The 16783-nt window shown below is 40.4% G+C and overlaps 2 protein-coding genes across 7 annotated transcripts in view; one reads left to right on the top strand and one right to left on the bottom strand.

Annotated features, from left to right (window-relative positions):
• FBXO36 (F-box protein 36) overlaps positions 1-4564 on the top strand; it is a 75577-nt gene extending 71013 nt beyond the window's left edge. For both annotated transcript variants that reach the window (XM_057745302.1, XM_057745301.1), the window contains exon 4: positions 1787-4564. In XM_057745302.1, the coding sequence (XP_057601285.1) occupies positions 1787-1975 (189 nt within the window). In that variant the 3' untranslated portion in view covers positions 1976-4564. The remainder of the gene's footprint in view (positions 1-1786) is intronic.
• Positions 4565-12652: 8088 nt separating this feature from the next.
• Positions 12653-16783, bottom strand: part of SLC16A14 (solute carrier family 16 member 14) — a 32083-nt gene continuing 27952 nt past the window's right edge. For 4 of the 5 annotated variants that reach the window (XM_057744744.1, XM_057744747.1, XM_057744748.1 and 1 more), the window contains 2 exons: positions 15502-15566; positions 12653-14890 (listed from right to left, as the gene is read on the bottom strand). In XM_057744744.1, coding sequence (XP_057600727.1) covers positions 14786-14890; positions 15502-15566 — 170 coding nt within the window. In that variant the 3' untranslated portion in view covers positions 12653-14785. Of the gene's footprint in view, positions 15567-16783 lie in introns of all 5 variants that reach the window. The other variant, XM_057744746.1, reaches the window with a different exon arrangement.

The raw sequence follows: 16783 nt of genomic DNA, 5'->3' as shown, positions 1-16783 counted from the left end.
AAAGTCCCCTAAAAAGAAATTTTAAATAGAGAAATAATGAGTTCAACCTAATTTTTATCAATCAGATCAACTCTATTTTTCATAGGCACAGGATCTGCACTAATCATTATCCTCTGATAATCTTGTTTCCCACCATTATTGACTTTTGGGGGGCCCATCTGCTTCTTGTGGTTTCTTTGCCTCCTTGTAAGAGGAGTCTTTGTGGGAGCTGCTCCAGGGTCACGCGTCTGGGAGGGTCTGAGCAGGAAGGAGGAGACCGGGCCTACATGGTCTGCTCCCCCTGGTTTAAAGGAACTGTGGGCTCCTTAATGATCCTCTGTCGTGCCTATTCTTTCCACTGCTGGATTTTCACATATGACGACCACTGAATGGAACTGATGAAAGGGGGAATCAGGTTGACGATGAATTTCCCTGAGTGCACAGTTGGCACAGGAAGGATGGAGCCTGGAAGTGCCTTGGGGCCCACGTGGGACCCTCCTTCGAGCACATTTCGTATTGCTGGAGTTATCACTGTGCAACGTCAAATATCCAAGCACCTTTAAGTGTTCCTAGTCTTGCATATATGTACCACAAATTCATGGCTATCACTAAGGTCGGAGATAATAAGTGTAACTGAAGCTTTAACTTTAGGAAGGATTTGGGGGCATGGAAGCAAGGGACCAGGAAATCTGTATGTTAAGAGCATTTAGTAGCAGAAGACTGATGGGGCTTCCCTGGTGGTCCAGTAGTTAAGACTCTGTGATTCCACTGCAGGTGAAGTGGGTTGGATCCCCGGTCAGGGAACTAAGATCCTGCATGTCAAGTGGTGCATCAAAAAAAAAAAAAAAAAAAAAGTAGCAGGATACTGATGAACATAGTTGCTGTAAATGATGAAGTCCTAGTAGGAAATCTTGGGTAAATGGAAGCTGAACTGTGAAGCTTTGAACTTGGAGGGAGGGCAAAGTGTTCTTGTGCAGTTATTGGGCCAGAGGGGTCTTGTCTGTCCTTAACCTCATAGCCCTCAGGTAGAGCCCCAGACTGCAGAAGAACATCCCAGGGAAGGTTATTCCCAGAGAACAGCTCACTTTGCCATGTGCCCGGCAGGCTTGGGAAGCGATGGAATCTTGTAGCCACTCTGGTACGTGGTGTGATGTCATGCATGCAGAGGACTCTGAATAAAATGTGAGGACAGGACTCTGGTACCAGGGATGTGTAGATTTTAGGTGTGCTGGTTGGCAGTCTCCAAGGGCTTCTTGTCCGCTTTGAGGAAGTTCACCGCTGAGTAGCCTGCGGTGAACTAAGGCGTCCAGTGTACAAGCCTGGAGGAGAGGTGACTTAAGCAAGGGTTTAACTCGAAGGTGAGCTGAGGAGGAGTTAGCAGCCCTCCTCCTGGAGAAGCCGCTGCAGCCCTGGGTGAAGATCGGTTGACCACACCACTGTCGGCTTCTGCTGTGTGGCTAATTGGAAATTCACCGTATAATGTCATATATATAAACTAACTTTATCGTGTTGTATGTGCACTATTTATAACTATCTTGCATTTCAAACCTTAAATGAGATCAGGACTTCGTTTACTCTGTTAATCGAATATTGCTTTGTCCTTTAGATAGTTGCGCACTTGCCTCTCTCCTCAAAGAGGAAGTGTCTGGAGTCGGAACTGTGTCTGGCACGTCCTCGTGTCCCCGTGGTGTTTCCCCTAGTGTCTCGCAGGCAGCAGAAGTTGGACTGTGATGTTGTGAGTGAGTGAACGACTTTTCCTTAGCCCGCGTGTGATGTCGCCCACCTCTTTGACTTTTTCTACCCACAGTTGTGCACGTCGGACGAACTGTGGGAGCCGATCGTCCAGTCTGCCTGTGACCACATCACCCCCGACATGAGAGCCTTGGCTCAGGATATGGGCTGGAGACAGATGTTCTTCACCAACAAGCTGCAGCTCCAGCGGCACCTCCGCAAGAGGAAGCACAGACAAGGAAGCCAGAGAAGTAGTCAGCTCTAGGGTGGCATGTTCCTACCCGCAGGGGAGTTGAGGCACGGCTGTGTTTTCCATCTGTGTCCAAACCTCTTCTGCTGCCTTTCAGAACTAAGGTTTTGTTGATTCGATGAGCCATAGAGTATTTGCACACAAATGCAGCACACCCGCCTCTGCTGGGACGTCCCAGAACCACAGTCCCTGCCGCGGGGAGGGTCAGGTCATATCCCCAGCACAGGGGCTGCAAGATAGGAAACCCCCATGCCCGGCCACCTGTCAGAAAAGAGGCTTCTGCTGTACGGAAACAAACAATAAATGATTATTAGCAGGTTTTTATTATATATGCCTTTTATCTAGCCATTGGAAAGGGGAACCGGGCTTCTGAATTTTTTCCTGGTGTTGGGTCTGTCATCTGAGTCCATCCACGAGCAGGTGGCTGTGTCTCGCCACAGGGCACTGTGAGAGGACAGGGGCTGCATGGGGTGCTTGCTGAGTGCAGCTGCTTTCCTGACTCTGCTCCACAAAGATGGTCTTCAGGGCCCCAACCCTGTGGACCTGGGACACCAGGCTCCATCCCACCACGTGGACAGCCTTTGACCTGGCCCTGGGATGTGGCTGGAGGGAACTCTAGATGTTCTTCTTGCAGACCTTGCGCAGAGTCCAACTTCCTAGGAATTTACGTTGTCAAATAAACCTATAAATATTTCTTAGAGAGATGATGCGTCCCCAAAGGAATGTGAACAGTTACCAGCATTATAACAGGGATTTTTTTGAGGGGAGGGTGTTTGATTTTTATTTTATTTGTATTAATTTTTAAAAAATATAAAGTTTTTAAAGGTTACTTTCCACTTACAGTGATTACAAAATATTGGCTATATTCTCCATGTTGTATATTACATCCTTGAGCCTATCTTATACGTAACAGTTTGGACCTCCTTCTCCCCCACCCCTCTATTGCCCCTCTCCCCCCCACCCCCCACTGGTAACCACTAGTTTGTTCTCTAGATCTGTGAGTCTGCTTCTTTTTTGATTATATTCACCAGTTTGTTGTATTTTTTAGATTCCACATGTGAGTATAACAGGGAATTTTAAGAACACAGGCTGTGGGTAACTGAGTGAAAACCCAAGTACAGTTTGTATTCTGTTAAATTGGCAGAGGGGCAGAAGCAGTAGTTTTAGGGGAGGAAAGTCCACCTCCCTGAAATGGGTTATTTAACAATCGTCTTCTTCCTGTGCTCTCATGGCAATTAAGTACCCAGACAAAGAACTCACAGCAGCGAATAGTCTCATGACTTCTTTTAGGCTACAGAGCAAAGTAGTTCTCAACCTCCCATCCCCTTATCAACCCTAGCAGCTCTTCTTGTCTGCAATCTCCACTTTGCTACAAAGCAAAAAATATCCCTTCCCACACCTGGCCCAGAGGAACTTCCTGTGATGCCTGGGAATCTCCCCAATGGCTCTTCTCCTTATCTCACTCCTTCTGGAATAGCTCCATAAGCCATGGCTTAGCGACAGATTCTTTTTTTCTTTTTTACCAAATGCGGGTTAATCTCAAGCCAGATTTAAACCCCATCCACACACCCTTAACACTCAGTCTTGGATTTTTACGGACATCTGTGAAATCAAATGCAGTCTTCTTCCTGGCAGATGAAGAGCCTAAGTTGTGTCTGGATATTCCAAGCACTGAGCAAAGATTTCGTTGGCGAAAGACCCAGGGCTCCTGCCCTGCCCAGGAGTGATTCTGCCAGGGCAGGGCAGGGTGGCCAACAGGCAGGCGCAAGGCCCCCGGCTTCTGTGCGGCTCCTGCTACCTTGTTTCTCTCTGAAGTTCCAGTGACAAGTTAACACCACATGAATATAGCAATTGTGTGTGTGTATAACATGGTGTGCCGATATAACTGCGTAAATATCAAATTACAGACCATTTGTAACATCAATGCAAACTGTCAACAGCTTAAAAATTGCATGTGTAATGTTTTATCAACTGAGTTCTGAAAGCTTATGGGCATGCATAATAATCTAGATTCAACATAAATCAGAACACATATATGGCCGTTTGAAAACTTGCTATCTATATAAAAGATAATAAGACAAAAATAGATGCTAAAAGCTAAATAATTAAAAATGAGTTTATTAATATGTTGGCTCCTTTAAAGTAATAGTTAAACAACATAAGTTATTGGATGATTTCAATAATTATTTGTCCTAATAATTTGAGTGCCTTGTTACCTGATTATAATTATTTTTACCAAAATAGGAACAGTATCATCAACCTAAAATCGTGCCAGTCACCAGCATCCTCAGTGGTTCATCATTTTGCCTCTCTCTCCCGCCTCGATGGGGAGGCAATGATGGTTTGCCTCTCTGCCTCTGTTGGCAGCTTTCATGTGGATGGATAAATCTGCTTTGTTCATGACATATCATTTAAGAGTAAAATGTCACAGCATTTTATACTTTTGCTTTTTCTCATCTTTTCACTCAAAAGTGTTCCTACTCTGCTATCAGTCACCACTGTAATTGTAAAATACTGATATTTTCTGATGATTTATATATTTAGTGTTATAAGAACAATTTATTAACAATAGCAAATGTAAACATTTAATTTATAAACTAAAAAATAAATCTATTAAACTTAATGTCAACTTCTATTACTGCTTTCTTTTCCTGAACAGGGTGGGATAGTGCGTGCATTAAACCTCGATTATATGGAATCCACAATGTTTTGTTTTACTGAGTAGGGCTAAGAATTTAGTCTGCAATTGTATTTGTGGGAGGGGCAAGAAGCAGGGGTAGGGACAAATCACTAGCCACCACTTGTTGTTTTCCGAGCTGCTTGTGTGCAAGATGGTCATCAGCCCTCATTATTACTAAACCAGCTGCCACGTTTCTAAAGAATAATATCCAACGACCTTAGATAAAACATCTGTGCAGCATAGTTTTTTGCCCTGAGCTTTACTGTAATGACCTCTATCTTCAGTATGCGTTGAGGTATGATACAGTGTGAGAGAGAATCCAAGCTTTTCCGCTCTGAACAGTTGGCTTCAACTTGAAATGGATGCCTTTGGTTGGATGTTAAATAGACAGGCTACCACCACACTAAAGAAAGAGGTGCACCTGCAGTTAAAAGCAAGCTATTATGTAGCAGGTCATTTTTACAAAGTAAAATTAACATCTTAGCTTTATCCAATTATTGTTGTGAAATGAGATCATCCGCACGCAGCACGCCGGGGTAGCATTCACTTGCTCTGGCAACATGGACCCTCCGGGATGGGAGCTACAGAGGACTCACTGTTTCCTGCTTATCATGTTCCCTCAAATAGAGATCTTCATTCAGAAAAGCTATTTTCAATTGGGAAATCTGTTGTGTCCATCCAGAAAGTCTGAGAGCCACAGATCATGGTCACAGACTAAGCTGGAATAACATTAGGAACAATAATAATAATAATAGCAACTTCCATTGATTGTCTACTACCCAAGAAATAAACAGGTAGTAACTGATTTAATTCTTACAGCAACCCTTGAAGGTAAGTGATATTATTTCTGTCTTATAGATCAGGGGTCTATAAACTATGGCATAGGTCTAATCTGACCATCCGCCTATTTCTCTATATAAAGCCTTATTGGGCCACAGTTCATGACACACAGTGGCAGAGTTAGTCACGATATACACTGTATGGCCAGCAAAGCCTAAATTATTCTCAGGGAGGGCAAGTTAACTTTCCCAAGATTTTATAACTAATAAGTAGTAAAGGTGAGATTCAAATCTATACCTACTGAGTCTATGTTCTTCACCACAAATGCCATACCACCTCTTCTTTCAGAGCCAAAACCACGTTTGGCCAGTGTAACTTGAAAATGTGATGGGATTTGCCTAAGGTCATATCTAAAATTATAAGGGGAAGGACCTTGAGCATAAGATGAGAGACCATACTAATTTAGTTGGCCAGAGAATGTTCCAAGCTTTTAATGAACTAAATTTTTGCCCATTTTTTCTATTAACAAGTATTGTAAATGTATTTAAATACTAGTAAGTATATTCTTCAAGGCCCTCACATGCTTTTAGGGAAAACCAGGTAAAGGATTGAGTAACTGAGTGAAACATGGCTCGCTGGTACCTTCCCAGACTCAGTCCTCTCTTTTTCCTGCTACTTGCCTCCACTGAGGACTAGACCTTCCCAAGGAACTCACACCTCTTTCCACTTCACCTGACAACGGTAGAGGCTCCCTAGTGCCAATCTGAGACCCTCAGCCCGACTTTCTCTGTTTTCATTGTTGGAGTTCCATGCAGTTCATCCATAGCATCTTTAATGCATAGTCAGTGATCTGCTCTCTTTCCGGACTTGGTTTCCCTTTCCTAGATGCCAAATACTGCTGCTTCCCAATCTTTGCAATTCAACACCTGCCTTCTCTCCCTACCACCTGTCACTGTTCCCCCAACACTTTGGCTTTGCAGCCCCTGAGTCCACATAAGCCACACTCCATTCACTGTTATATTTAAGGATGGACCATTAACTTTAAAAAAGGGAGATTAGAAATCTTTCTTAGCTCACAGCTGCACCATCTAAGCCTAAACATGCTGAAAAAGCTGAATCTGAAATCTACTAAAAAAGTATAAATACGAAAGAAAATATAACTCAAAAGCTAGCTAATCCTTGGCTTTATAATGTTAAAATTTTTTACCTTTTTGGTGCCTTCTAAGTTCCGGCATCATTTTAAGAGAAATCATTCAGAGTCTACAGAAAGAGGAATTGAATATTTTCAATGTAAATGTGATGAGTTCATTAAAAGCCAAAAATTTATCATTATAGCTTTTCAACCCAGAAAGGCGAAGCCATTGAAGTACCCTGCAGGATAGGAGACTGTGCAGGGCGCTTCAGCACAGGGAGTTCCTCTGGCACCTGGAGAAAGCGTGTAAGCCTTACAGCTGACACTGCTGAAGGCTGCCTGGAAGGAGTCAGCAGAAGAAATCATAGCAGTGCCACTCTCTAATGATATAGTAGCTTGTCAAATCAAAGATTTAGCTGCAAACAGGAAGGCTGAATTAATATCTTCTCTGTAGAAACGTACTTTTGTCTCACAAATGGACAAATCAACAGATGTGGCTGGACTCGCCGTTTTGCTTGTATTCATCCACTATCACACTGACTAGACAAAGATCTTTTATGTCAGTACTTGGAAGCAAACCACCAAGGGGTGCTGAAGCATTCAAAATACTGAATAACTCGATTCTCCCTCGTGGTGGATCCTGGAGCAAATGTGTTGAGGTTTCCACTGACCGTGCAGCAGCAGTGGTGGGTGCTGTTGGTGCCTCGGCATGAGTCAGAGCAGAGCTACCAAAATGTACCAGAGGTCACTGTATTTTTCATTGCTATGCTCGTAGTCAAATAATGGCCAGATTCACTTAAGGACATCCTCGATGAAACAGTAAAAACTGATCACCTTTATGAAGTCTTTACTCTTGACTTCACATCTTTTTAATATCCTGCGTGACAGAATTGTTACCAAACCAAACTTGGGTCCACCTGAGCAGCAAAGCCAATCTACTGACACCCAGTTGTGGTGAAGGAAAGTGCAGTGTTTGTTGCAGGGTACCGAGCAAGAAGAACAAACAGCTCATACTTAGAAGACCCCAATTCTGATAGCTTTCAGGGAAGAGTTTTTTTTGTTTTTGTTTTTGTTTTTAACATTTATTTATTTATTTGGTTGCACCGGGTGTTAGTTGCGGCAGGTGAGCTCCTTAGTTGCAGCTTGCTGGCTCATTAGTCATGGCATGTGAACCCTAAGCTGTAGTATGCATGTGGGATCTAGTTCCTTGACCAGGGATCAAACCCAGGCCCCCTGCATTGGGAGCTTGGAGTCTTAACCACTGTGCCTCCGGGGAAGTCCCTCAGAGAAGGGTTTTTAAAGACAGTGTGGGGGGGGGGGGTCACAGGGTGTGTGATCATATTATGGACAATTCTCTGATTGGTTGATGGTGATGTAACTGGATGATGTTTTGGGAATCTCAGTCATCAACCTTCTGGTCCCAGTCTGTCTGAGGTCTACATGCTTGTGGTCAGCATACAGTCAACTTCTTCCACCTGGTGGGGGTGTTAATATCTGCAGAACAGCTCAAAGGATAAGGCTTGAGAAATTATCTATAGCCCTTGATGGAGAACTAAAGGCCCTTAACTTTGTTTTATGGCTAACCCATTATTATTTTCGTCTTGCTTGACTGCTTTCCTTTCTTTCTGCATTTTCTCAGTTCTCTGATTAAATTTATTCTTTGGAACTCGGGGAAGGCCTAGCAGGCTAGAGCTTTTTTATAAACAAGAGGTAGGGGACACAGGCTGGGTGTGTGTGTGTGTGTGTGTGTGTGTGTGTGTGTGTGTGGTGTGTGTCCCCAGGAAGGCCCTGCAGGGTTCTACTCAGTTTCAAAATGGAAGGTATGCACGAAGCACATCAGCCGCAAATCCAAGTCCAATGGTTGTCTTGAGGGAAAGAACTTGTGTAACTGAGTTGCAAACTCAACTACGGGTTTTTCCTGAAATACCATGTTTATGTTTAGCAGACACATTATTGAAAATGAGGCTGTCACTTCGAGGAAAATAACTGCAATATTTGTTGCCAATGATAATATTTAAGCTTTCCAAAGGAAATTAGAATTTTGGAAAACTTATATCAACTTCCATGAGCTTGTCCACTTCCCGGTTGAGATACAATTCACCCCTTAAAAGTATGTAATTCAGTGGTTTATATTTAGTCACAAATTCTGTGCAACCATTATTACAATTATCCAGTTTTGTCACCCCCCAAAGATACCACGTGCTTATTTCTCTCTCCTCCCAGCCTCTGGCAATGACTAATATATTCTCTGTCTATGGATTTGCCTATTCTGGACATTTCATATAAATGGAACAATGCAATCATCATGTGATTTTAAAAATATTGTTTGAAATTTGAAAACATTTGGAAGATCTATAAAACTCAGCAGATCGGTATTTTCCAAATGACTAAAGCATTATGTTACAAAATCATCAGTGGGCAAAAGAGCTATTTAAAGTACAAGACAGGCTTTTAATGTAACATTTTATGAAAAGTTCTTTGATATGGTGTCAGATTACACAGCGCAAGTAAACTTTAAGAAATACCACTTGTTGAGTTTTGGTGTGGTATCAAAAAAAAAAATACAATGATCTGAAAAGACTATTAAAATAAATACTCCTCCCTTTTCCAGCTACATATAGGTATGAGGCTGAATTTCCTTCATATATGTCAATCAAAACCATATATTACAGCAGATTGAACGAAGAAACAAATATGAGAACCCAGCTGTCTTCTATTAAGCCAGATATTAAAGAAATATGCAAAAATGTAAAATAATGTCACTACTCTTATTAAAATTTTTTTGGGGAAATGTGGCTACTTTTCAAAACTATGTTATTTATATTAATATAGTAGGCTCATTATTATTTTAGAATGAAGTAATACATAAATATTTTAAAAAATTTCTTAGTCTTGCTTTCTAATATGGTAAATATCAATAAGATACAGCCTACGAAAACAAAAGATCTTTGGGACTTCATTGGTTTCCAGGACTGTAACAGGGACTTGAGCCCCAAGAGTTTGAGAGCTGTAAGGTTAGCACTTGTAGTCTGTGTCTTTATTTATTTATTTATTTATTTATTTATTTATTTATTTATTTATTGCACTGGGTCTTAGTTGCAGCAGGTGGGCTCCTCAGTTGTGGCATGCAAACTCGCACTTGCAGTATGCATGTGGGACCTAGTTCCCCAACCAGGGATGGAACCTGGGCCCCGTGCACTGGGAGTGCGGAGTCTTAACTGCTGCTCCACCAAGAAAGTCCCTGTATCTTTCATTTGACAAGTAGACAGACTTAGGGATAGTTCTGCAATTGTTTTATTGAACCTCTGTGTGTCTTTTATGTTATTAATTACAGTTTCATTTAAACAGGTTACAAGTGTAACCTACCTTAGCTTTGTGATTGCATCATCCCTTCCAGCAATAGCAGCTTCCTCTGCACGCAGGCCATGCAAGGGCAGGCACTTGGTATCAGCCTGCCTTGTTCTAATAGGAGTCCATTTTTTGTTGTTGTTTTTTTCTCTTTTGTTTTGTTTTGATGTAGACCATTTTAAAAGTCTGTATTGAATTTGCTACAATATTGCCTCTGCTCTATGTTTTTTGCTCTTTTTGGCCCCGAGGTATGTGGGATCTCAGCTCCCTGATCAGGGAAGGAACCCACACCGCCTGCTGCCTGCGTTGGAAGGCCAAGTCTTAACCACTGGACGGCCAGGGAAGTCCCAGGAGCCCAGTTTACATCTGTTGAATGGAAAGGGACTATGGAGGCACACAGTGGAATAAAAATACTATACACTAGGAGTGCTCCATAGATAGTAGCTGACCAGAATTCATACGCGTGAAAGGAAATAATCGACATGACGGAGTCAGGACAAGCACTTGAAATTGATTGGAGGCGGGGAGGAGTGTTTATCACAATATTACAGTTTATGGCCAAAAATCAGAAAAAACCTAAAAGGTCAACAATTGGGAATTCGTAAAACATTATAATTTATGCAATCATTAAAAGTGATATTGCAGATAGGTATTTGTCACAAGGGTTTTTTTTTGACTTAAACTGACAATTTTTCCTCCCTCCTCTCTGCCTCATCTCCTTGCCCCTTAAAAAAGACTTGACATAGAATACCAGTATCAAAACTGTGTTTAATCCTCAGTTGTGCCGAAGTGAGAAAAATGGTTGAGACCACTGAAGATGCACTGAAGATGCACTGAAGACCACTGAAGATGCACATCTACTGATATGAAAAGATGTCCCTGACACAGTGCTCATGCAAAGAACAATTATAATTTGCTTTATAATTATAATTGATGATAAAACAATTATAAATTATAATTTAAAAGTACAAAATTGTTTTCGAGAAACACACAAACAGTGAAAAGATATAAAAGGTACTGCAATGGTTAGATCTGGGTATTGAAATTACATTTTAAAAGTTTCCCTCTTGGGCTTCCCTGGTGGTGCAGTGGTTAAGAGTCTGCCTGCCAATGCAGGGGACACAGGTTCGATCCCTGGTCAGGGAGGATCCCACATGCTGTGGAGCAACTAACCCCATGCACCACAACTACTGAGCCTGCATTCTGGAGCCTGTGAGCCACAGCTACTGAGACCATGTGCCACAACTACTGAACCCTGTGTGCCTGGAGCCTGTGCTCCGCAACTAGAGAAGCCACCACAAGGAGAAGACAGCACACCACAACGAAGAGTAGCCCTTGCTCTCCACAGCTGGAGAAAGCCTGTGTGCAGCAACGAAGACCCAACACAGCCAGTAAATAAAAATAAATAAATAAATACATAAATTTATTAAAAAAAAGTTTTCCTCTTTTTGCTTATTTTTATACCAATTTCAATATACTAATATATATTTATTTGCTTACCAAATTCAGTATATTAATAAACATGTAACATAATACTTTTATAACAGGAAAACTATTTTTAACTTGTTAAAATAGATAATAGCTCTCAAGGTTTTTCTTTCCTTTGTTATATTTATTTACTTATCTGGCTGCATTGGGTCTTAGTTGCAGTGCGTGGGCTCTTTGTTGCGGTGCACGGGCTCTCTAGCTGTGGAGCCACGCACAGGCTTAATCACCCAGTGCCATGTGGGATCTTAGTCCCCCGACCAGGAATTGAGCCTGCATCCCCTGCATTGGAAGGCGGATTCTTAACCACTGGACCACCAGGGAAGTCCTCACAATTTTTCTTTATCAAGATATTACATTGGTAGTGATTTATCAAAAGACAAAACCAATGCTAATAAACTCACCCTTGCTTTTTCAAAGAAAAAGAAAAAAAGAAATTGATTGGAATGTTTTACTCTTAAATATGCTGAGAGCTGGCCTCCAATTTTGGTAAGCGCAGGAATCAACTTGTCTACAAGGCAGATTTATTGGCCCATCCCCCAAGATTCCAATTCATTAGGTTTTAAGTAGCCCCAGGAACCTGAATTTAAAATAATTCTGGATACAAGTTTTAAACTGAAAAAGTATCATGTGTATAAGGGAAAAAGTCAGGCCCACCCCAGAGCCCAATATTTCTTCCCCAGAGCTGACCACTGTTAATGTTTTCTTGTGTCTCCTTCCAGAAATATTATACATATATATATGTGTGTATATATATATATATATATAGAAGCCATATGAAACCTTTTTTGTAGTTAGCAAAAACATAATTGGGAGTATATTAAACATTTCTTGATTTTTTTTCTCTAAGCAATATATCTTGAGTGTTGTTTTCTAATTTTACCTATGGACCACTTTTTTTTTAACAGTTGAATAAATACCATACTTTATTTAACAGTTCCCAGTGATGGAATTTCAATTATTTTCCGTCTTTTAAAAAACAAACAACAAATCAAAAAATCCTTGTTCATTTGTCTTGGTTCATATACAAAAAATTGTAGAAATGTAGTTGCTGGATTAAAAGGTGTGTGTATTTTAAATTCTGTAGCTAAACTTGGCCCTTCTAACAATCACACTAGGTGATCCTCTCCAGGTGGTTTTATAATCACACCTAGAGAAAAACTCTTCCAAGAGAAAGAACCAAACAGATAATCATCACTTACATTTTAGGAGTTTTCCTCTTAAGACTAAGAAAATAAAGGTTTTGTACAAAAACTCACTGACCATCTTTAAAGAGGACAAAATTTATTTAGTTGTATGTAAATAAAAAATATTTGGATATGTGAGGGGAAATCTATAAAGCACATAACATAAATATACAATCAACCCTTTATAATATCTTCAAATAACTGTAAATAATATTTTAAATAGGAAAGACTAATGTATTTGCTGTAATTCTTTATGTGTTCTCTCTCTCTTTTTTTTTCTGTTGGCAACACGAATATCACAAGTAGGTTTTACTTTGTTTTTGTGAAACAGGGACTCGATTTGGTAGAAATCACCACTTCCATCAATACGGTAAATCAACAAACAACTGGACGGACTGCACAGGAGCAGGTCTAAAGTGGATATTTAACTCAAGCTGGGTCACTGGATAAAAAGTCTGTGTTTGGGATGCACAACTGGCAGTGCGAGCATCGCAACACATCAGCTGCAGAGCACCATTCCCAATGTTCAACGCCGCCTCTTGTTAATTTGGTATTGTCAGTAAATGACAGTAAGGAAGTAACGTAATCAGTTTTAACGTACACAACATGTTTTTCAATCTAATCATCCTCATTTAATGGTAGATATATATCTACAGAGAAAAAATGTTGTGTTAGCGTTTAAGATGACCTCTATCAGAAACAGAGAGCTGGATTCTTTCACAGCAGCCAAAGCTGTCATGCTAACAAAACAGGTTGTTGTGTTGGACCAGATGGAGTATGACATGCAATTTATCATGTATAATAATTGACAGGCAATTCTCAAATCACTGGAGGTAATATTGCATGTGTATATTAGCCATGCTTTTGTTTCTCCTTCCCATTAGCTGCCTTTTATGATTATTGTTATTTTGGTGGTCCCTTTCCTTACACAACCCCTCCCACTAGACATTAGAGCAGGAAATAATGGAGATGAAACAAAAAGGAAACATGTCCATGTAATCACTTGTTAACAGCTCTAAAGGGTTCGGTGGAGTAAAAGGCTGAAACGGCTGGCTAAAATTAGGCTGGGGTAACAGCCTGTGACACCAGTGACTAGTGCCATTCCTGCCTCTAACTACCAAGGATGGTTAAGAATGGTCTGTACTCACTTTAGATAAATTTGACCCAAGACACTGGCAATGATAGTAAAGTATTTTTGTGTGTGTGATGAGCACACTGTGAGTGGAAATTTAAATAGTTCTAAAATATGTATAAACAAGAAAGGCAGCCAGAAATTTCAAAATGATTCTGGGAAGAACATTCTGCAGTCTGAAAAATGTTTGGCTTAGAAAAATAGAGATCTCCGATAAAGGAAGAGCATTACGTGATGTCACGGATCACAGTTATCTTCTGTATGAAATCAATCAAGAGGACTGTTTTAAAAACTGTGCTGAGCTCCGGCAGATGAATTGTCCATAGAACAGCAAGAGGCCCTGGAGAAGGGTTATTTGTTACCACTACTCCAATGTCAAGTGTGCAGACATGTGGACCAAGGGCATTTTGTTTATTACCCTTACAGCCTGATAGTCTTGTATTTGGAGTTATGCTTGACAAATGATTTAACCACCAAGTTTACATGTCAACCAACAATTGGTTTTCTATTTTATTTACTGGGCAGGAGAAACTCAGAAAGAAAATTTCTATAGGCCCAGATCATGCTCATAACCTAAGAGGCCAATGAAGCGAATCAAAGTGCTTGAATTGTAGCCTTGATTCGATGGTTGTATGCACAGATATGACGTTCATTAAGGAGATTATTCATATTATTTCTTTATTAAGGTTTTGTCTCAAGATTCGTTTTCTGACTGGGTAATATTGAATTAGGAGTAACGGCAAATGCTTTTCTTAGAGAAAGACTTAGAAATTGTATGCTCTAGCTGCAGAATTCTTTAATAAAAATATAAACTGTTTTTTTTAATTGTACTAAATGTATTACCTTTGAAATTAGAGCCTGCCTTTGTTTTACCCTGGTAGATCAATAGCTCCCTGTAACAATTTCTGAAATCTAGCATATTCTTGGGCTTAAAACCCATTTACAGGTTTTCCCCACTCTCTGATAGCAGAGCGTTCTATGAAACCTAAACCAAAATGGCATAAAGCAAAGAAGAAGCCATGACCTTAGGACACATCTTGCTCATGGATGCACAAAATAAACTGAGATCAAGCACAGATGCTCACAGACACCGTTCAAAGCTCTGGTGACTTGATGCTGATATTCCCATGTGGTTCCCGGGAAGGAGCTTGGTGGGGCCACTCTTGCTGCTCAGGATGCGTTGCCTCTAAAAGTTCGTAGCAAAACAAACACTGAACATGGTTCAACTTCTTTTGTAAAAGTGAAAATCCTCTTTGGGATTCTTCCAGTTAGGTCTTTCAGAAAAGAAAAGTAGTGGAAAGCACTTTCGAAAAGCAGAGTAGACCTGTATCTGTAAGCTTTCCAGAAGCATTTAGATACCTTATTTTCACCTTACAAAGAAGTAGTACAGCTTTGTTTTAAAAGCTGTATCTAAAACCCTAGTCTTAGTGGATGATGACACAGTTTTCAGAAGGGCATTTCTACCAATGATTTAATAGGCTGTCTTTGCAGGACACTGTCATCTCTAAGATGCACGTAGTCCTTAATGCCTCTCTCCACACGGAAAGGCAGTGTTGCTTTCAAACGAAGCCATGACAGTGGCATTTACAAACGACAGTGCCAGTTGCAGGACAACGTGCTTTCCCATGATATGTCATGGGCTCCTCACAGCAACCATGTGAGGTAGGCATGAGTATGACAAAGAAATCTTACATGGACCATAACAGGACACTACACATTTGCACCATCCATGTATTTTTTTCTGGATTGTTCTATAATTTGAATACATGGTTGAATGAGTAAAAAGAGTATTCCTACCATGTAGAGTAAACCACATATATAGAAGGAAAAATCATATTTTTGTGTGATGTCGTAGATCCACCCTACAAAACAAAAAGGAATATATTCAGTATAATGAAGTTGAGAAAATAAAGTCAAGAACACAGAGCAAACATTTATTGCTACTATAAATAATTCTCTACGGATTTTATTATATGTCATTTCATGCCCCAAACATCTCATTTAGCCATTTTTAAGTCTGGGCTGTTGGAACCAGAGTTCTCAGTGCCTGGGGATGGCTGCACTTAACTTTCAAGCCACTGGGGTACATTAAAAAAAAATTTTGTATTCTTTTTCTTTTTTTTCTTTTTATTGAACTATAGTTGATTGACAGTGTTGTGCCAATCTCTGCTGTATAGCAAAGTGACTCAGCTATACATATATATACATTCTTTTTTTTAAATATTCTTTTCCATTATGGTTTATCACAGGATATTGAATATATTGAATATTAAATCTAGCAGTTCCCTGGGGTATACATTAGGACCCTGTTTATCCATTCTTAATGTAATCGTTTGCATCTACCAACCTCAAACTCCCAGCCCATCCATCTCCGTACCCCACTCCCCACTAGGGTACTTTTAAAGGCACTGAAACAGTGGCTGGCAGACCTATGGGAAGGATCTCCTGGCCCACAGCCTTTGGGGGGGATAACTCTCAGGCTGGCACAAAGCCAGCAGGGAAAAGTGAACCTAATGATTTTCTTTTCACACAAAATAAACACAAATCTTTTCTAAAACCTCAAAATTCTTCTGAAGATGTTTCTAGTCTGTATCCAAAGAGCAGAAGACCTTTGAACTTTCATTCATTCTGAAGGATGTGAGGGTAAATATCTGTTCTGGAAAGAATAAAAATTTCCAGGTTTTAGAAAATTCACCTTATATATATATATATATATATATATATATATATATATATATATAAACTTATGAAAGTTTAAATTGCCAAAGATATAGCCTTAAATGCTAACTAAATTATCAGTTCTTCAAAAAAAAAAAAAACTTTACTGGACTTTCCTGGTGGCACAGTGGTTAAGAATCCACTTGACAATGCAGGAGACATGGGTTCAGTCCCTGGCAGGGGAAGATCCCACATGCTGCAGAGCAACTAAGACCATGCCCCACAACTACTGAGTCTGTGTGCCACAACTACTGAAGCCTGCTCACCTAGAGCCAATGCTCCACAACAAGAGAAGCCACCACAATAAGCCTTCACACCACAACAAATAGTAGTGCCCGCTTACTACAACTAGAGAAAGCCT

The sequence above is a fragment of the Hippopotamus amphibius genome, chromosome 8 (genome assembly GCF_030028045.1).
Source record: "Hippopotamus amphibius kiboko isolate mHipAmp2 chromosome 8, mHipAmp2.hap2, whole genome shotgun sequence".
NCBI lineage: Eukaryota > Metazoa > Chordata > Mammalia > Artiodactyla > Hippopotamidae > Hippopotamus > Hippopotamus amphibius.
The sequence above is the reverse complement of the archived record's forward strand: the minus strand, read 5'-3'. Positions and strand labels throughout refer to the sequence as shown.